This window comes from Rhineura floridana, chromosome 19 (assembly GCF_030035675.1).
Source record: "Rhineura floridana isolate rRhiFlo1 chromosome 19, rRhiFlo1.hap2, whole genome shotgun sequence".
NCBI lineage: Eukaryota > Metazoa > Chordata > Lepidosauria > Squamata > Rhineuridae > Rhineura > Rhineura floridana.
The window spans coordinates 13,553,427-13,575,867 of NC_084498.1; the positions used below are offsets into that span (position 1 = coordinate 13,553,427).

A 22,441-nucleotide genomic window follows, 5' to 3' on the forward strand; every position below is an offset into this window, starting at 1 on the left:
TTTTAAAAAAAACCCTCTTTAAGCATTTTCACTGAATCAAGTAATTGATTCAAATTAACTGCAGTGGCAAGGGGAAGGTCAGTCTGGCCTCTGAAATCTATTGGATGACCAAAGGTCACTGCATCATCTCCAGCTCAGTGAGAACACCAGCGAAGGAAGATCAGCATGACCCCAAATGGATGTAAATGCCTGGTAAGGAGTCATCATTTTCCTGGCACTATCAAACTGGCATATTCTTCCTTTCGTTTCTCCCTGTGCTCATCTTACAGTGTCTCTCTCTTCTTAGAGGTGGACCACAGTTCAGTGGCAGATCACAAATGCTGCATGCATAAGGTCCCAAGTTTGATCCCTGGCATCTCCAGTTGAAAGGATCAGGAAGGAATGCAAAAGACCATCTGCTTGAAACACTGAAGAGCCGCTGCCTGCCATAGGCCGAGATGGATCAATGGTCTGACCACCAGCAGCACATGGGGAAGAGGGCAGAGCAGCAGTGATGCCCTCCTAGAAGTGGCAGTGATGCATTTGCCAGGGTGGGGAAGTGGCAAAGTTGGGGAGCTTCATGTTGGCAGTGGTGACAGCAAGCACATGCACCTGTGGGGCTGCCACCACTGACCCAGACCTCCTCAGTCTCTTCCCATCCATTTCCCAGCAAGCATCAGCAACATCACTGCCAAAAGGGTGCCATTGCTTCCCGGCACACACATTCCACATGCCACTGCTGGGTCTCGCCTCATATAAGGCAACTTCCAATGTTCTAGAGCAGGGATAGGGAACTTGCAACCCTCCAGAGACTGGTGGACTCCAACTCCTATCATTCCTGATCATAAGCCATGTTGGCTGGGGCTGATGGGAACTGGAGTCCAACAGCATGTCGCAAGCCACAGGTTCCCCCACCCACCTTGTTCTAGAGATCTGGTAGTATAGACTAAACCACTGCAGATGGATGCCATTTTTTAATGTTTCCTAGGAATGGGCAAGAATTTCAATCCAACTCACATTTCAAGCTGAATCTATCAAATTCTCACTTTCCAAAACAATATCAGAACTGAAACACAGCCATCCTTCAAAGTTCATGCTTATTCGAATTTTGTGATAGTTTCCAACCAAGCAATGTTTACAAAAATGAGTATGTGTTGTGGAAATGTGCATAAAAATGTACAGTATATATGAGTGAAAATAACATGCGAAAATGCATTATATCATGGCTTACAAAAATGTGTACATTAATAAAAACTGCATACAAAATGTGTTTATTGCAAGAAATTCACACTAAAATGCTGGAGAATTATCATGAAGATTTTTTTTTTAAAAAAAATTGAAATTGCTGGAGAAATGTGGAGAACTGAATTTAAGATTGGAAAAATGAGAAAAAGAGAACTGAAATTGTAGATCTTCCCATCCCTATTCCTAGCATGCCAGGAAGAATATTTCTAACTTACCTTTTTCTCTGTTGTCCAAGTGTGTGTTTGTTTCAAAATAAAGCCTTGGTTCATTAATCTACTGAATGAACTCAGCTAAGACAGAATCATTTCTAGAATGAGATGGCAAGGTGCTAGGCGTGATCCCTTTCTGGAAATATCCAGAAGCCACTGATGCATTGGTGGCCGGTGGCCATTGGAACTGGTAAGGTGGAAGGCAGGAAGGCCAACAGTAAGCAGAGGCAGAGCCAATGACAGGTGGAGCCAACTAATTCTACTTTTGTCCCCATCTTCCTTGCTGCTGTGTTCTACAAGGGTGAAACTGAGAGGAAGCAGGAGGAAGCTGACAGCCAATGCCGTTCCCAAGTGGTCGGCAACGAAAAAGGCAGGCAGATGTGGGTTGGCCGAGGGCAGACTGAGGTTGGTGGGGCAATGCTCCATTTGTCCCAAAGGACAAGCCTCCACTGCATTGATTGAGGGGTGTGCAATGTGCTCTCCTCCCCTTCCTTGAGTCATGGACCTCAGGCATGTGACGCGGTGGCCCAACATGGCCCAATGTCATCACTCAGCCCTGCTGGCACTTCGCCTTCCACGCCTTGCAGCTTCTCACATGGGGAGATGGAGGTGCAAATGGCAACACCTGCTTCCTAAGCTGAAGCATGCAAGGTGGTCGCTTAGGATTCCAGGCCATGCCAGGCAACCATTTCACATGCAATTGGTAGGGCTGAGCTTGGAATGTTTTCCAAAAACATTTTTTATCTGATGATTCCCCCCCCCCCGATTTTCTCTTTCCTTTTCTGAGCTCCTCCTGAACTGTTGGAGAATTTCAGTCCTCTCTTGGAGAATATTTGGTGAAATGGCCTCTCCAATTTTGCAGTCCATGAATTTGGGAGGCCACTGTGGATCCAGTTCTAATATTGTTGAAGGTTGTTTTAAGGGAACTGAAGGAAGCAATGCACAACACCTTCCAGTCCTATTCTCTTATCCCATTAATATAACTAGCAAGAGAGTTTATTTAACACTAAGCTAAAATGTCTTGGAAGAGCATTTTACCTTCTCCACCTCCCCCCCCCGATTATTTGGAGAAATCCTCCCCTCATTTCACAAATTGCATGGAGAATTTTCAGGAGGATTTTCGCTTAGCTTTAGCTACGAGTCCAGGATAGCAAGGAAGGTCCGTTTGTCTCCTTTAGCTGAAGGTCTTCTACTGGGGATTCTCTAGCTCTGGGATCACATCTCCACTGTACATTTAAACCATTCTTATATGACTTCAAGAGTCATGGCTTCCCCCAAATAATCCTGGAAATGGTAGTTTGTTAAGGGTGCTGGGAATTGTAGCTCTGTGAGAGGTAAACTACAGTTCCAAGGATTCTTTGGCAGAAGCCATAACTGTTACAGTGGTATAAGAGTGGCTTAATTGTATAGGGTGGATATGACCTAGGATTTCCTGCTTCTAGTGGACTTTTGGACTAATTAGTCAACAAGCCACCCCCATGCACCCCAAATTCTGTGATTGATTCTATGATGCCCTATCCTTGCATCCAGAATTTGGAATCATCATTCCACACTCCGCCAAAGCTTTGCAGGACAGAACAAAATGGTCTTGCTCATTCTCTGCATTTCTGACCTTGGAAACAGCTGACATGAAAAAGGACAACTCTATGTGTGATTATATATCACACATAAAAGTGTTCCTAATTAATTACTATGTATTTATATCTACAGATGGATGGATGGATGGATGGATGGATGGATGGATGGACAGATGGACAGATGGACAGATGGACAGATGGACAGATGGACAGATGGACAGATGGACAGACGGACAGACGGACAGACGGACAGACGGACAGACGGACAGACGGACAGACGGACAGACGGACAGACGGACAGACGGACACAGTTTTGTGTCAGGTGAACTCAGTGGTAGGAGTCCTTTTTACCAGCTTTGATTGTAACGATAGCGAAGGCCATTTCTGGATCAGGAAAGACTGACCACAGTAGTCCATGTGCTGGTAACCTCCAGATTAGATAACTGCAATGCACTCTATGTGGGTCTGCCTATGAGGCTGACCTGAAAGCTGCAACTAGTGCAAACTGTGGTGGCTCAATGCTCACTGGGTGAAATATTGTCATCATATTACGGCATTCCTGAAAGATTACACTGGCTGCCAATTAACCACAGGGCAAGGATGAAGGTGTTGGTACTGGTGCACAATGCCCTCCAGAGCTTGGGACCAGGATACTTAAAAGATCATCTCATCCCCTACATACCCAACCAATCGCTGTGTTCTGTAGGAAAGGGCAACCTGCAGATCCTATCAGGAGGTCCATTCTGCACAATGTTGAAATCAGGCCTTTAGTGTGGTGGCACCTCCCTTTTAGAACTCCCACCCATTGTAAGACAGTTGCCTTCTGCATTGTCTTTCTGATGCCTGATAAAGATGCTGCTCTTTCAACAAGCCTTCTAATATCTGTACCCCAGTTGCTTTGTCTTGGATTTGAATTGACCTTATTTGATGCTGTTCTTGTTTTTATATTTACAATGTTTTTTTAAAAAATTGTATATGCAATTGTTTTAACTGTTTTTACTTATGTAACTGTTTTATATACTGTACATTGTTGTATCATAAATCACTTTGGGATCCCTCATGGGAAGCAATTCATAAATGAAATAAATAAATAAATATTTAGCTCTTATCAAGGGTAGAACTATTAAAAACATCTCAATAATCATGTTGTACCAAAAGCATCCTAATGACATGGCAAGCCTTCCACTTGGCCAGTCCCACCAACACTCAGCCTTTGCAAGTAATCAGGCATAATGAAATGCCCTCTCACGGCCACCAAGTTCAGCCTGGAAATGGAGCCATTGCAGCGTATCGGTTAAGCAAGGTATCAAGTGTTGGCTCTACCTTTCCCATCCATGCTGCAAGCTTTGGTTCTCTCTATACTGGCCCATAACCTGACAGGTTGCAGAGACCTGTTCCCCCCCTCCTTTCTGTCTCAAAAGATCACCAGCCATCCACAAAAACCTTTAACAACAAGTTAAAACCAGCCATATTTTAACAATGAAATGCCCATATTCCCCTTCAAGCAGAAAGGCCATGGCTCAGTGCCAGAGCATCTGCCTTGCATGCAGAAGGTCCCAGGTTCAATCCCCAGCATCTCCAGGTAGGGCTGGAATAAATTCCAGTCTGAAACCCTGGAGAGCTGCTGATAGTCAGTGTAGACAGTACTGAGCTAGATGGGCCAATGGTCCGATTCAGTATACGGCAGCTTCCTATGTTTAAAAAGGTATCTCTGATTGCTACATCTTGCCACCTTTTCGCTCTCTTTCTGCTGCTGCTCTCCAGCTATTTCCACAGTATGCAAGGGCAATCCGTGTTTGTTTTCTTTCCTGCTCAGGAAAGAGCACACAATACAGCACACAAGGCACTAAGCAAAGGAAGCTGGCGCCAAGGCAGGTGTCAACTGAACAGGTCTACCCACTCTACAGCCTGCAGAGGAAACACTGGCTTTCGCTCAAGAGACTCTCACGGCAACCGCCGCCACCCCAACCCATTCATCATGTTTGAAGAATCTGGCCTCTGTGAATTCAGATACGATGAACTTATTCGATCCATGCCTTTCTACACTCATGTACACATCGGAACACAGTTAGCTACTGGCTTCCATACTTTCTGAAAGTTCCAATGTGCTTCGGGGCTCAAAAATGCATCAAACTAGGGTTTATAATCCATATTTTGAGTGAAATCACATTTAGAAATGCATAGGTTGACAAAAAACATATTTATCTATACGTATTTAAATGCAAATTTTCATGCCGATAAATTTTGTTTAAAAATGCAAATTAATGCGGAAAGAGCTCAGAATGGACTTGTAAGTAAAAGCAGATAAAGGTGACTGACAGATACTGTGCCCTCACTGCCTATGTCGGGATGAGCTGGAAGCTGCTTCTCTGTTCCATCCATCCTCCATTTGGGGTGGGGTGTCAAGAAAAATAAAACACTCACAGCAGGGCACGACGGCACTATGGCCCTTTATGGAGCTAGCCTTTCCTTCCCAGCCACCTGTGAGTGACAGGATGAGCTGCAGCCTCCTTGCTATAGCAGCAGGGCAAGCAATCCCACCCACAGGAAGCCTCAGGAGAAGCCATGCAACTCTTGTGACATTGTGCTGGTTGCAACGCCATATATGGTAAATATGGGTGGGAGGCCAAGAAGGCTGTTCAAGCCTAGTCTCCACTGCTGGTAGTCAAATGATGATCAAGAGGAAGAGGCAGCCAAGGCAAGGGGATTTGAGGGAGGGGGAAAGGGGAAGCCTGGGCAGCAGCCATGGGCAACCTTCCCTGCCACAGTTGGGGATGGTACAGTGACATGGACTGGAAAACAGACCAGTTTGTCCATCCCCAACACTGACAGTCACTCAGCCTCATTTAAGCACAAGACCAACCAGCAAGCATCTCTTCTCGATCATCCCAGAGTGCAGGACACGGAATAATGGGCTCAAGTTGCAGGAAGCCAGATTTCGACTGGACATCAGGAAAAAGTTCCTAACTGTTAGAGCCATATGACAATGGAACCAATTACCTAGGGAGGTAGTGGGCTCTCTGACACCGGAGGCATTCAAGAGGCAGCTGGACAGCCATCTGTCGGGAATGCTTTGATTTGGATTCCTGCATTGAGCAGGGGGTTGGACTTGATGGCCTTATAGGCCCCTTCCGACTCTACTATTCTATGAGTCTATGATTCTAAGCCACCCCGTTCTTGAACAGCAAGGGCCCCAACTCAGAGCCAGGACAGTGAAAACAGTGCAAGCTAAGAAGTCCCTTGGCTCAAATCTCACTCACTGTGTCCATGAACTCAGGCCCAAGCTGCACATGACTCAGGAGGCCGAAGGGGGATGGGGTTAAGCAGCCCCACTCCTCTAATGTTTCTCTGCTCAGTGCTGTTTTTCAGTAAAAATAAACAACCCATCAGAAGACTGTTCACACACCTTCTGTGTAACATCTTCTTTTTTGGCTCTCACCAGCTGGCTGCAGACAAGGCTGCTGTCTCTCAAGCTTAGCCATCTCCCTCAACTGCAACATGGGTCTAATAATATTGAACTACCTTCCAAGGTTGTTGTAAGGATTACCAAAATGCTATATGGGAGTTCCTTGAACGTTTGAAGTGTGCTACATAAATCCTAGGTATTGGTGGTAACAGTAGTAGTAGTAGTGGTAATAGTAGGAGTACTTGTTAATAAAATAACAATAACAAGAACAAGAACAAGAACAATATTCTCCTAGCCAACTTTGAGAGAGGTGTGCGATTCACTAAGGAGGCCTGCTAGCAAATTCTTTCACCACAAATGCTGCTTCCTACACAGTTCTAGGTCAGCAACTTGGAGGAATGGGCATGTGACACTTCTCAGGGAGCCAGCCCTGGCCCAGGGAACTTCCAGTTGCACAGACCCCTCACCTAAAATAACACATTTTTAATTGTGTTATTACTTTTTAATTCAATCATCAAAAGGTATCCAAAGCTTCAGATAAGGTATGTTCAACTGAACTGAAAATGTAAAATTTGGACTGCAAATTCTTCAGGGCACTGACTTTTTTCCCGTAAGTACACGTTACTGTATAAAGTGGACAGTGAAGGCTGGTGGCTCCAATGTCCGTGGGGCAGAGAATCCACTCGGGGTTTAGACCGAACAACAATAGTCTGAAATGTGCTACATAAATCCTAGGTATTGGTAATTGTTTGCATGTGAGGTGAATCTAGATAAGTCACTGCACAGGCAGAACAACTTCCACTACTGAAACAGAACTTCCCCTGCCACTCCTTTCCTGGCCCCAAATCTGTTCCAGAGGGTTGGGAGAATCCCAGAACAAATATGGGGGAAGGGGAATGCAGAGGGCACATGGGGGGGGGGGAGCAGTGGGAGAGCAAGTCCTGTTGTGCAAACAGAAGTCATTCCATCTGTACAGAGACTTATCTGGATGCAACCGTGTACTGTTAAGTAAATATGTGAATGTAACAAGCAAGTAATGGTGGGGTTATATTCTCAAGTTACTTCTAATATGATCCCACACACACACAAAAGAAGACATCCACTACAATATTGCCAGTTATGGATGTTGTTGGAATAAGGGATTAAAAAAAAAAAACCAGGGAGAATGGAAGGTAAGAGTATTGAAGTTTTACAGGTTGATTTTTAACATTATTGCCCTAAATATATATCATATTTGAACTTCTTCAGAAATATCACTGTGCATCAGACTGTAAAGTGAAACAGGACAATATTAATCAAAAATGTCAGATGTAAAATTTGAAATTCTGCCATGTTTTGAATTGGTACAAGAACAGACGGCAGTTCCCAGACATTTTTTTTAATTGTAACCTGGTCTTCCTCCCAGTTGCTCAGTGTGGGGTACTGTATGGGTTTTACCACCACCATCATTTTATCTTTACTGTATAACAATCCTGTGAGGTAGGTTAGACTGAGAAATGGAGTGCTGTGCAAAACCAACACCTTTGAGCAGAGATATGAATCCAGGTTTTTCTGAGTTCAAGGCCCACACTATGCTCTCCAAATGATGTTGGGCTCCTCCTCTCATCAGCCCTTTTGGCCATTGGCCAGGGATGATGGAATTATAATCCAAAAATGTCCGGAGGACACCATGTTGGCTATAGCACAATGGAAAATGATTTGCCTTTTGTGCCAGCCCTAAAATAACTAGGCAGTTTGCATATCTTTTATCAACAATCCCATTCAAAGACTAAAACGCTGTGCTTTTCTGTAAAGGATGGTCATATACTCAGCTGAGAGTTGCTGAGAGTCCAAAGACTCTTTCACATATATCACTTGACAATTCCTGCGTAAAGTGACAATTCAAATGTATTGAGTTAGCCACAGTGCAGACTCCATGGATGGATGGATCTCTCATATAATTCTTGCATCAACCCCAGAATTACAGCAATGCCACTAAAGAAATGTGGTTCACACATTCACACCATCTTTCGACGGCATGTAGTGAGAATTTGCCGATATGACAGAGCTTGCATGATTGCCGCGAACTCAAAGGCTTTCCATGGAGGCCATTCGCATGTTCATTCAGGCATGAAGCATCATGAGCTATGAGAAACTGAGTGATGTCCATGCATGTGTGAATCAGTCATGAGTGCATGAATTTACCTCTTGGAGCTGCAGATGGAGCAATTCTATTTTTTAACAGGCAGCTCTCTTCTCCACTTCTTTAACAAGAAGCCCACTTTCCATTCTGTTCTCTGGCTTGCTCAGTGTCCCTGTATTTCACACTTGCTTCTTAAGGTGGATTTTTTTTCCTTGCTGCTACTTAGTCCACATTTAGCCTTCTGTGTTATCGATCAGAGCCTTAACACTTCCTTTCTGTGGCCACTTGATGCAGTTAGTAAAACATTAAGATGAATAGCTTTCTTTTTTTAAACAACAACAACAAAGAAATTGTGAGACTAAGAATCTGCCCCCTCTTTTGCCAGATGAAATTAGAATCCCCACGTAGAGCACATAGGAAGAAATAAGTTTCCACCCACATGTTAAAAGTCCCTGTTCTGAACTAGGCCTCATTCAGTCAAAAAGGCAACTGGATTTGGGGGTGGTGGGGATATCTAATGTCACATGCTGACTGGATTTGGGGGGGGGATATCTAATGTCACACGCTGAAGACATTTTGCTGGCTGAAGCCCAACTGGTCCCCCTCCTCTACCTTTGTTAGGATCTTTCAAAATTCAGACACCAAATTCTTGCCTTTAACTACTTCCCCCCAATGGAGTTACCTGAAGCTAATTGCTTCACCCTCCTACAGAGACAGTGTGCGGGGGGGGGGAAGAATAATTCTGGTTTCTGGGGCTCTCTTGCCAAATCAAGGATACACACATCACCAGACAGGCAGTGCCAAACAGTTTGTTGCTCCCAGGTTACCATTGCAATCAAGGCTGCCTGGATCAGGATGTGTCCCTATGATGGGGTTAAAGCTAGTAGAAAGAAAAACCACCAGATGTTTTTAAGGAAGTGGGGCTCAGTGTGGGGAGAGGTAGAGAGGTCCTTTGATGTAATCCAGAACCCTCACTTCCTCCCACTGTTAGTCAAATCATGCCCACCATACACATCACAATAGGTATAGAACCCAGGCCCAATGGAGAGGCCATCGCAAGCCGACACAAACCAGCAAAAACCTTAATAAAGGATTCTAAGCTGTTTAATTTCGGTTTATGAGATATTGTTAATAAGACACAATTCATGGTTAAATTATACACACACACACCAGATACATACCAAGTCCTTGACAATTGGGTTATATCTGACTTATGTCATACTCAGAATAGTCCCCCTGAAATCAAAGGACTTGACTAAATCCATTTGTTTCAATGGGTCTACTCCAAGTATGATTTAGTCAGATACAACCCATTGGCGGGATGCTCAAAATCACAAGTAGCACATTCGCTTCTTATTGAACCATCTGGTGGCAATCATGTCTTCACTTTATTTCCTTATATATATTTGTAAGTAAAAACAACAACTAGAGTTTTTTTATATATAAGTACCAATGAAACATGAAAATTTAGAGAAGGAGTGGAATATCACGGTGAGGTCAGTCCTTTGCAGCAATACTCAAATTATGAGGTCCCTGAGAGAGAGGTCCCACACCCCTATCTTCTGTGATACCCTCCTCCTTAGATTCTGTTTTAATAAGGGAGCATGATTTAGCTACAATTGGGAGAAGTCAGGGTTTGGGAGCTGTGAATTTCTTACCACCCTATAATTTGCTTTGCAAGCATCCCAGCCACAAATCCCACGACTAGGCCTGTGTGACAGGTGACTATATATACCAACATCATGGCAATGGATTGTATATGCTCATATGAAGGCGCTGAAAAGGAGCATTACATGGGCATCACAAACAGAGAATTTTAATAGTCTCCTAGTTAATACTCTCTCCCTCTCTCTCAATGTCAACGAAGACTAGGCAATAGACACAATAGTTTAGGCTGCCGATTTGTGCACCTCCACAGACATCACTTGGAAACTGTGCACTTTGCCCTGATTGGGGAGATGCACAAGAATCCCTGTTTAAATGTCACCCATTCATGCACATCCTCCATGTCTCCTAGCCAAATCCTCACATGCTACTCATTCTCATTTCCTACATTTGCTTGGTCTGTCCCTTTCTATCCCCCCTTCCCTCCATTCTCTCCCACAGTACCAAAATACAAACGCTAGGCTCCTAGGGGCAGAGATCTGTCCTTTTTTTAAAAAAAAAAAAGGTCTATCCTATACACACGTACCTGGGAGTAAGCCCCACTGAACACAGTGTGACTGACTTATGAATAAACACATACAGGATTGCACTGCACACCACCACATGTTGTTATTGAAAGAGATCTGTGCTATTTTTAAAAAAGGTGATCTCAATGGCTGCAGTCTACACACACTCACCTAAGTGAAAATCCCACTGAACACAGTAGGACTGACTTCTGCATCAACTTGCATAGGACTGGACAGCAGAACTGCAGGTGCCTCTGGAAACATTTTTGTTTAGGAAAGCTTTCCCTGAGAGGCAACCCAGTCATTTATGGAATATCAGTTCTATATATGATGGATTTGTTGTGTGTCTACTTGGCATTTGTATGGATGGTTTTACTGTTTTTAGAGTCTGTTGAGTTGATTTTATTTGGTGGTATTCAATGCTAGTCCTAGACCCTTTGAAGTGAATAGACATATCTGACTTAGGTTCATTCATTTCAGTGGCTACGATCCTGCACACACTTACCTAGGCATAAATCCCACTGAGCAGAGAGATTTTGGCTTGTGTCTGTGTGTGTTTTATTCTGTTTTTCTCTTGCACACTGCTTCAGTGGTTTTGTGCTGTGAAGCTGTCTATAAATTTGAATGATGATGATGATGGTAGGAATCTGTGCTAATTATAACATTACTGTCTAAAACAACATGTATTAAATTATTATTATTGCCTAATGTTGCACTAGGCATGGACACAAGTCCCAGCCAAGAGTTTACTAGACAGCCAGTGTGGTGTAGTGGTTAGAGTGTCAGACTGGGACCTGGGAGACCAGGGTTCAAATCCCCGCTCAGCCATAAAGCTCCCTGGGTGACCTTGGGCCAGTCATAGGTTCTTGACCTAACCTTCCTCAAAGGGTTGTTGTGAGGATAAAATTGAGAGGGGGAGAACCATGTTTGAATGCCACCTTGAACTCCTTGGAGGAAAGGTGGGGTACAAATGTAATAATAAATAAATAAATATCTAGCAAATAAGACACAACAGGAAAAGTGAATGTGTTGGTATAGGGAAAGGGGAAGCGCATTGATGACACAATAAATGGTAATAAATAAATATATGAAATCACCATTGTTAATGTGCATTTGCCATCCAAGTCTCTCTCTCTCCAGACACACACAACAGGCATGCCATTCAGAAAGATCCCTACAAAGCCACTACTGTGTATAACCTTCCTTGAGGGAATAGAAAGAGAGTGACAACCTGGCTATTTCAATGTGGAACACGAAGAGTTTCAACCTGCCTCCCACCCGAAACAAGTGCTTTTGCACGCACGCACGCACACACACAGAGAGAGAGAGAGACCCACTGACCAGTGGAAAAGCCATGGCTGATCTAATTAATAATATCTCAGAGGGGGAAGCTTAATGTGGTGGCTTTGATGTGCCACTCTGGCGATGATCAGGGAAGCAATTGGATACTGTACAGCTGAACGGTGTTAATGAAAAAGGAGGCCGGGGGTAGAACAGAGGAATACACGAGATGGTATGGTTACAAAGTTTGCCCCAAGCAGAAGCCTTAGAAACAGAGCACACCGCCAGCTCACACCAGACCCGTTTGTCTTATGTTACAGGGAAGGCCAAGATCCTGCCTGGGAAGCGAGACAGGGTTAATCCCACCTCCAAAGCCATAACATCAAACAGATTGCAGGGGACCAATGGGGAAGGGGGGGCAGGCTAGAATAATCTAACAGAAGACCTGAATCCCTTTTATATTTTTTATGCCCAGAGGATGCCAAAGGAACTCCCTCAACAATTCAAGCAACCTTTCTCTCCCCACCCCAAGGGAGGATCTGAAGGGCATCATGCATTCCAGCATAATAATAAAGTTTGTCTGCCTGCAGGGATGGTTTCCTGCAGCAGTATTGCTCTGGGAAGAGAGAGAGGCCACGAATGGGTTAGTGTCAATGCCAATTAAGCAGGCGAAGCTATTTTTAAGAAGAAGAAGGGAGGGGGAGAGAGAGACCAGCAAAACTGTCTCTCGCCTTACCTTAGAATTGAGCGCTTCTGACGATAAACCCGAGCAGATTTTTCGCCACCAGCCAACCTGAGCGGCACGAATTAAAAATAACAACAATATCCGCGCAGGCACACATACCCCCCAAATAAACCAACCAATAAATAAATAAATTGAAAAGGAGACCGCAGTCTGGGCTGGGGCTACCGGCTGGTCCTGAGCAGAGGAGGAGGTGAAGGCGGCGGCGGCGGCAGCATCAGTGCGCACATTAGCTCCGCTTGCTGCCCGGGCTCAAAATGCTTCTGGGGCTGTCTGCAGGGAGGCAGGCGATGGCGAGCGCATCATCGGCCATGCAGCAGCTGCCAGAACCTATGAAACAGCAGTGCTTTGGCGCGCGCGCACCGCACACCGAAAACTGGCGCCCTCTCGCTCTCGCACGCACGCACACACACAGACACGCACCAAGATGGCTCTCCTTTTTGCCTGTCGCCGGGTTCCCGTTCACACAGCCTTAGCCCCGACACGCAGAGCGAGCGGCGCGGATGGAAACTGACCGGAGGGTGAAGGAAAGGCCGCGTGGGCCTGCCTGGACACAACGCAGGAGGGATGGAGCGGCGGGGGCAGAGAAAGGCAGCTGCACGCCAAGGCTCTCACAGTGTGGCAACCTCTGCGGGTCAGGCCAGGCCTACAAGCACAAGCGGGCCCGGGCAATGGACTGTCAATGGCAGCTGCAATGTTTTCACTGTGTGTGTACACACACACACACACACACACACACACCCCTTTTAAAGCCTCCCTCGCTTGTCCAGCGGAAGCGCCTGGGACTCAAAACACAGAAGGGTATTTAAAGGCCGATTAGCTGGACTGTCCAAGCAAACGTTCTGCTCCCTCCCACTTTTTTTCAAAAAAAAAAAGAGCAAAAGACAACTGCAACCAACACACACGCACCCAACTTCAGACCCTGGCTGTGTGATCAGGCGGCTGCCTAGCAACTGGAAGAAGCGCAGCAGTATACATACATTTATATGTACACACACGAAGAGCAATGAATACACAAACAGAGAGACAGACAGAGAAATGCACCTGAACCATCAATGGTTTGGCATCCGAAATGCATACAGGCCAAAACAAGTTATGGTCTGCCTGTGTCAGGCTGCGGGAGGGAATATGACAGGGACACTGCCCTCCCCACTATTAAAATAACAGGCGTTCCAGGTTTTCTTCCTCCCATTTGTGCGGATGCTATTTTTTTTTTAACAGTCGTTAATGTCTATTATAAGGACTAATCCAAGGGGTTTTTCCCATTTAATAAACGCAACTCCAAAAGGCATTTGTGTGCATGTATATATTGTAAATAAACTCTTGCAGTTTTTGGAGATTATGTTTTGAACACACATTCAATTTTTTATTATTATTGTTGTTGTTATTTTACCCGTCCTTTCCCATTAGGTTCCATGGTGGATTACAACAATTTAACAATACAATATTAATATCAGTTAAAACAAATGATAGTCAAGAGAATAGGTGGGTCCATATATGTATATCAGGCATCAACAGCCAAGGTAAAGAGGTGCATCTTCAGCAAAAGATTACAACCACATAATGAAGGCACCAGATGCACTTCTTTGGGGAGGGGATTACATAGCTTAATGCCACAGAGAATGCCCTTTCGCAAGTCACACACACACCATACATTTAAAGCACTCTTATACCACTTTAACAGTCATGGCTTCCCCCAAAGAATCCTGGAAACGATTGTTTGTTAAGGGTACTGGGAGTTGTTAGGAGACCCTTAAACCACAATTCCCAGGATTCTGTGGGGGAAGTCATGACTATTAAAGTGATATAAGAGTGTTTTAAATGTATGGTGTGGGTGTACAGCTGGTCTGCCACCCCCTGAACTTCTGAGGATGGGGAACTTCCAAGAGGCTCTCCCTCTAATGATCTTAATATCCAAGAAGGGCTGTAAGGAAGGAGCCAGTGTTTCAGATCCTCAGAAAATTTGACCTCCATCTTAGAAGGTGCTGAACCCTACACACAGGATACCTGGAACCTTGTCACAATCAGTGGAGTAACCCTCCAGAACTGGGAAAGGTAAAGTAGGGAAAAAACTGTCCCACCATCTGTAAGATGCTTGTAAGGCTCCAGAGTTGTATCACCTGCACCACTGATACTGTTGTCTACTTGGAAGCCTGTCAGACTGAGGATCAAAGGTGCTATCTAGGCAGCAGTACAGGCTGCCTGAATACACAGTCAGCTGACTCCCCCCCCCAACCCTGATCCACTAAATTGCATAAGAATTTTGCTCCTCAGTCTGAACAACGTACCTCTACTAGAGTGAGGATTCCTGATCCTTGATTGCTGCCTTGGATCTTAGAACCACAGAATAGTAGAGTTGGAAGGAGCCTCTGAGGCCATCGGCTCCCCTGCTCAGCGCAGGACTCCAAGTTTATTATTGATTGAAAATAAATGAAAGAAATTTATCAGGACAGGTAGTTAATAGAACTAACACTGTTCACAAACTCAAGTGAAAATAAATAAAGTTAACATTTTTAGTACTATTGCATTACTAAACTACATAATTAGTAGTGTTAATACAATACTGTGAACTGGGGCCTACTACTAATTGTTCTGGTCTCAAGGTATACGCTTGGTTATTTATTTATTTAATATTGTGCCCTTCCTCCCAGAAGGACCCCAAGGCTCTTTGCCATGGCTGAATCATATTAATAAACGTTGGTGCTTTTTATTTTATTTTATTTAACAAAATTTATAAACAACGTGATTGTAAAAAAAAAACCCTCTAAGCACCTTACCAAAAAAAAAATACATTATGGATAAAACAGTTTAAAAACAAGTAATTAAAACATTTAAAAAACAATTAAAATAGCAACAGACAAAAAAGATTAAAACACATCAGCATTTATGTGTCTGGACAGGCTTGCCTAAACAATTTTTTTTTTAAGCAGGTGCCAAAAATAATACAGTAAAGATGCCTGTCTGATGTCAATAGGCAAGGAGTTCCAAAGAGAAGGTTCTGCCACACTAAAAGAACAATTTCTTACAAATGCAGAATGAGTATTATGTGGCATCTGTAACAGTGCCAGTTCCACAGATCACAGCACTCAAGTGAGCACATGTGGGGTAGGGCTGTCCCACATGGAAAATGGTCCCACGTTTTGGAAGTGGGGCAAGAGCAACTCCTGTTTGGGTCCTTTTGTTTGTATTCCAGGAGGAAGATAAAGTTAGGGTCCTCCAGCTGGCTAAGTTTGCCTACCTTTACCTAACTTCCTTCTGTTGTAAACTGATTTGCTCAGGGAAGCTGACCTGCCCCTCCTTCCTTTGCCTTCTTTGACTGTCCGAGGAGAGAGGAGACATCTCTGTCTTTGTTCTCTCTCCTGAACCATGAGGGTAATACCCCGGTCTAGACATTGTGCCTTCAACTTAGTTAGAACTAGGTTCCCTTCCTATCTACTATGTATTTCTGTAAAGTAGCTTTTCTTATTTTACTAAGAAGTCTCAGTGATCTAAATGCAGGGTAAAAGCCTGCTTCTCAGGTAAATACACACACTGACACAAGCAGCTCAGACCGCTGAGTTAGTCTCCATATGCATATCACCAAGCTCTTAAGGACTTTATATACCAGTAGTAACACCTTGAACGCGACCTGGTAACAAATCGGCAGAGGTGTTATATAATGACAGGGTCTCATTCCTGTCAGCAATCTTGCTGCAAAGTTCTGCAGTTTCCAGGTCAAATGCAAAGGAAGCCCCACACAGAGTGCACTGCAGTAATCCAGTATTAAAGTCGCTGAAGCCTGAACTACCGTGGTCAGGCTCTACTTGTCCAGGAATGGTCATAGTTTTCTTACCAGGGACAGCTGATAGCAGGCATTTCTAGCCACTGAGACTACCTGGGCCTCTAGTGACAGAGCTGGATCCAAAGCACCTGCCCCTTCAAGAGGAGTGCAACCCCATCCAGGGCAGGCAACTGACCAATTTCATGGACACGAGAACCACTCACCCTTCATTTTGCCAGATTCAAGCTCAGCTTATTTTCTTTCATCCCACCACCACATCCAGCCGCTAGGTCCAGGGCCCACATGGTCTCTACCGATTCAAATACATACTGAAGACACCAAACCCATAATGACCACTCCCAGCAGCTTCATACAGATATTAAAGAACATTGGGGATACGATGGTACCCTGAGGCACCCTACTGCACAATTGCCAGGGGGGCAAAAGACAATCACCCAATGGTACTCTCTGGACTTAACTGTTAGAGCCATACGACAATGGAACCAATTACCTAGGGAGGTAGTGGGCTCTCCGGCACTGGAGGCATTCAAGAGGCAGCTGGACAGCCATCTGTCGGGAATGCTTTGATTTGGATTCCTGCATTGAGCAGGGGGTTGGACTTGATGGCCTTATAGGCCCCTTCTGACTCTACTATTCTATGATTCTATGAAGTTGCAGGAAGTCAGATTTTGACTGGACATCAGGAAAAACTTCCTAACTGTTAGAGTCATACGACAATGGAATCAATTACCTAGAGAGGTAGTAGGCTCTCCGGCACTGGAGGCATTCAAGAGGCAGCTGGACAGCCATCTGTTGGGAATGCTTTGATTTGGATTCCTGCATTGAGCAGGGGTTGGACTTGATGGCCTTGTAGGCCCCTTCCAACTCTACTATTCTATGGCTTGGTCCTGTAAGTAGGACTGGAACCACCATAACACGGTGCCCCAAATTCTCATTTCATGAAGCCTGTCTAGGAGGATAGCATGGTCAGTTACATCGAAAGCTGCCAAGTAATTGAGAAGCAGGAGAAATGTTGCACTCCCCCAGTCCTGCTCTCTGTAAAAGTTTGCCAAAAATACTTGGATATGTTGAGATTTAGCAACAGACATTATAGCCACTCTCCGGTCTGTTGAGATACCAAAATAAATTTTGTAATGTATTGTTTGTTTTTTCATGGTCCAGGCTCTCCAGATGCCCAGGCACTGTAGATAACACCCTCCGTACCCCCTCTCCTCAGCCCAGCACCTCTCCAAAAATCTTTCAGAGCTGCCCTCTGCTGTCAAGTTTCATTCCATGCAGCCGGCAGGCTCATTCCATCTTTTTTTTTAAAAAAAGAAAGGAACAAGAGAGAGGGGAAACAAGTTTCAAAGCTCAGGTCAAAGGAGGCCAAGTCAAAACCTCTGGAAGAAAATCTGACATGGCAAAATTGAGCAGCTCAACAAGCAAAAGAATTTAAAAGCTCCTGACTTTCAAGGCTTTAGTGACTAAGGAACTGGCAGAGACCATCTTCTTGCAGACCCATTGAGGTGGTGTCCTCTAGGGTCATGGGAAGTAGGAAAGCCACCAAGGCTTCATACACACCATACGTTTTAAGCCTATGCTTCCCCCAAAGAATCCTAGGAACAGTAGTTTATCGCTCACAGAGTTATAATTCCTATCACCCTTAATGAACTACAGTTCCCAGGATTCTTTGGGGGAAGTCATGCACTTTCAACGTATGGTACATACACATCCCAAGACATTCTCTCTGTTAGGCATCAAAATTTAGGATTTTCAGAGTCAGAGTTTGAGACTAATGCCACTTGAAGGTGGTAGTGGATAACATGTGTTTCACATATCTGCCCTCACATATCTTTATTCTTTATGGTGTGTGTAGAGGATGTCTCCTAATTTACATTCCTCTGTTCGCAAGAGCCTCTGTCTGAACAGCTGTCAGGTTTAAAGGTTTTGAAGTTGCCCATCACCAGTGAGTGCCTGGACAACAGACTGTGCAGACACACACAGGTCACCTGGCCTCAGTACAGTGAGATGTATTGTATTTCCATTTAAATTATAGTAATTTCTAAATTTGCATCTATACATATGTGTATTAGCATATGTGAATGTCATGTGGACTTTTTTTTTTTTTGGCAATGCATAAATAGCCACCCTACTACCCTACCAGGGGTTCTATGTCCTGTTACTGCCTCTCTGTGTGTCCTGGTTCCCTCACATGAAAATAGGGTTGCCAGGTTCAGAGCCTGAGACTGATCCTGTATCTTTAAGAGAAGAGAAAGTGCAGGTTTTCTTGCAACCCTGTAACGGAGGAAACCACAAGGTGGAATTTTCCCTTCCCCCTGCACAACTTTTAAAGATACAGAAGACCTCTTGGTTGCCAGGCCCAGTCTCCAAGAGGTCTTCTGTATCTTTAAAAGTTGTGCAGGGGGAAGGGAGAATTCCACCTTGTGGTTTTTCCCATTACAGGGTTGCAAGAACACCTGCACTTTGGCTTACTTTCTCATCTCCTAAAGATACAGGACCAGTCTCAGACCCTGAACATACCAACCCTATATGAAAAGCAAGGCTTAGTTCTGCTGAAGGTGGTAAACTTGTGTCTGGGCTATACCACTTTAAACTGCAGGAGTCACTCACAGGATAGAAAGCAGTCCTGCACTTTAAAGATTCCTAGACATTTTAAAAAAGCAACAACCAGATTTGGGGAAGGATTCTAGTGAGCCTTCTCCCTCAGTGATAGCGGTTGTTATGAGATGGCTTTCTTTGTCTAACAACAAAAGGTGGCAAGCATCCAAAAGAAAAAAGGGGGGAAACCCAAAATGCTTGAAAAAAATATGTTTATTATGACTAAAGTCCAATGCGTTTCGGCTACTCTGTGGTTTGGCCTTTATCAGAGGCTGTAAACAAAATCATGAGAACACACCATATTATTGTATAGGAATTTCATACAACATAAAACCATAATATATCTGTGAAAAAATAATTTTTACTTACATAAATGGGTCTAAAATATTCTTCTTCAGCAAAACTACTCATACTGATAATGATCACGAAGAAGCATCCACTGAGCCTGCTCATATATATACACAAACCCAGGTGCCTGATTGCAGGTATAACAGGGAATTACATACAACTGAGGCAAAGGAGTATGAAAGGGATCATCAGTATTTGGTGAGATTCACAAGAGAGGAAGAAACTCTAATCCCTCATTGAGACCACTAGGGGTCAGCGTTTTCATTTCCAAGATCCAGGCCATTTCTCTCCTTAATAAAACTTGGCTTTTGTTCACACTTACTTTTTCTAACACCCCAAATTTAAAGTCAACAAAGGAATGATGACATCTTGTAAAATGCTCCACCAAGGGAGCCCCAGATTACTCGTTTCTGATGCTACTAATTTTCTTGACGTTTCTTGATGTTTGACCTATGTAAAATTTCTGGCAACTACACTGCATTGCATAAATGACATTGGCAATGTTACACGTGGACAATTGATTCAAAGTGTATTTTTTATGACTGACAGGATTAACAAACTGTCATCTTGCACATACATCTGCAATAGGCACAGTATCCACAGGGATGGTGACCCTTAGGTGCAATTGTGCCCAGTATGGAATTAAAGTTGAGGTGATTGTTATCCCTAAATTCACTTCTGATCAAAATATCCCTCAAGTTCTTAGTTCTTTTGAAGGAAATCATTGGTTTCTCATGACAACCAGGGGTATGTTGCCAATGCCTTTTAATGCTACTTTGTAGTCTATTAGTAACATGGTTAAAGGTCAAATTGCAATTTAAGCGATCAGAAGCTGTTTTAAACGTGGGTTGCAAAAGGTCTGTGTTTTTTAAGGGAAACTTTCCTAAAGTTATCCTCTACTATATTCTTTGGATAACCCCTCTCAAATGATTTTTTTTTTCAAAATCTGGGATTGCTGTATAAAATCCTTTTCAGAAGAACAATTACGTTTGATCCTTAGAAACTGGCTGTAGTGTAAGTTCTGTCGTAGTGGTTTGGGGTGATAGCTGTCAAACCTTAGATAGGTGTTTCTATCTGTGGGTTTCTTGTATATAGAAGTACACAAATGATCACCTTGTTTCCTAATTAACAAATCAAGAAAATTAATTTCTTCTGGACTGTAAAAGAAATCAAACTGGATGTGAACAATCTTACAGTTTATCTATTCAAATAAGTCACACAGATGTTCAGCTGTTCCCCTCCAAATTAGAAACACATCATCTATGAATCTCCACCAACATATAAGCAAAAAGGGCTTGAAGCTGCAGTGATATCTTTTTCAAAGGATCCCATGTACAAACTGGCTATTTCTGGAGCCGTGGGGCATCCCATAGCCACCCCTTTAATCTGTCAATAAAAAGAATTGCCAAATTTAAAATAATTCTTACACATGGCTATTTCTGCCAATGTGCAAAGAGAATGTGTGGGAGATTTGTACTCACCCATAGTTATATATCCCAGGTTGAGACCTTCTTCAAGGATGATTTTGATTTCATGGGCAATATTTGCAGTAAGATCACTGGGGCACACCACGTATGCTGCTTTGTCTGATAACTGTCTTTTTTATCATCGTGGACATCCTGAATAACTATGGCACCGCCCTTATCAGCTTGTTTAATTACAATGGAGGAGTCATGCGATAACTCCTTTAAAACCTGCTGTTCATCGCTATTTAAATTGTGCCATAAACATTGAGATGTTGTCTCTATTCTTTCTAAATCTTGAGAGACTAATCTCTCAAACATTTGTATAGAAGGATCTATTGACACTGGAGGCATGAATTTAGAGGAAGTCTTAAACATGCTTTTAGAATCTGTAAACCTTGAGACAGTTCATCCAAAGTATTGATGCAATTTTATGTTCCTGAAAAAATGAAACAAATCTAATCTGACTTGAACAGGGTCATGCTGAGGAGTAGGAGCAAAGAAAAGTCCTTTATCCAGTACACGTTTTTCAAAATCACTCAAAGACCTTTTGGAGAGATTAACAACTAATGTTTCCTCCTGAGACGATATGGGGAGACCTGTTTCTCTTGGATCTCTTCCGATTCCCATTGTAAGTAGTCGTTCTTGTGTTTGCCTCTGTCTTCTAAAAAAGTTCAGGAATTGTAATTGGAACTATCTGTGTTGCTGCTCTCTGCAGTGGTGGAATCCCAATTTGTATGTGATCCTACAGAGGTCTCATGTATAGAAAATGTGACTGTCTTAGGTTTCTTATACAACCAGGGATATACTCTATTGGTCTTGTAATCACTTTCACCCTTATAATTTTATTATAATTGAACGCCTTTAATTCCTCATAGAAGTCTTTAAGTTCTGAATCTAAAGATGACAATTTTTGTTCCATTCCCAAAACATTCTTTTTCTTATATTTATCTACTTCTTCGTTGAGAGATTGTTTCAACTGAGAGTTGATTCTGGAGGAAGTATCTACTATTAAAATCATAAGATCTTGAGAACATTTATTAAGAATGGCATACCATTTGTTTATGAATTCTTCAGTATCTTGGAATATACCAGGTGCTTTGAGAATCCTTAAACCCCTAGGTATGCGTTGAACACAACAGTACTCTAACAAGGTGGAGGCATGTAATTCACTTCTAATCATACTCTTATTTTGCTTGATAATGTCCTCCCAGGCAGTATTGTTGTACTCATTATTATCAAAAAGATGGATGGTTGCTGTAACAATTTATCCAGATGTTCTTTAGGGTAACTGTGTTGTCCCAAGCCATGAAAGCCACAAAAGATATAAATCCAACAGCAAAAGGTGGCAAGCATCCAAAAGAAAAAAGAAAAAAGGGGGGAAACCCAAAATGCTTGAAAAATATGCTTATTATGACAAAAGCCCAATGCGTTTCAGCCACTCTGTGGTTTGGCCGTCGTCAGGAGCTGTAAACAAAATCATGAGAACACACCATATTATTGTATAGGAATTTCATAC

The 22,441-nt window shown here is 43.3% G+C and overlaps 1 protein-coding gene across 13 annotated transcripts in view; it reads right to left on the reverse strand.

Annotated features, from left to right (window-relative positions):
- The window catches only part of RIMBP2 (RIMS binding protein 2), a 274,019-nt gene extending 254,458 nt beyond the window's left edge, over positions 1-19,561 (reverse strand). For 12 of the 13 annotated variants that reach the window (XM_061602674.1, XM_061602665.1, XM_061602672.1 and 9 more), the window contains exon 1: positions 19,481-19,561. In XM_061602674.1, the coding sequence (XP_061458658.1) occupies positions 19,481-19,522 (42 nt within the window). In that variant the 5' untranslated portion in view covers positions 19,523-19,561. The remainder of the gene's footprint in view (positions 1-19,480) is intronic. The other variant, XM_061602667.1, reaches the window with a different exon arrangement.
- Between the last annotated feature and the right edge of the window lie 2,880 nt (positions 19,562-22,441).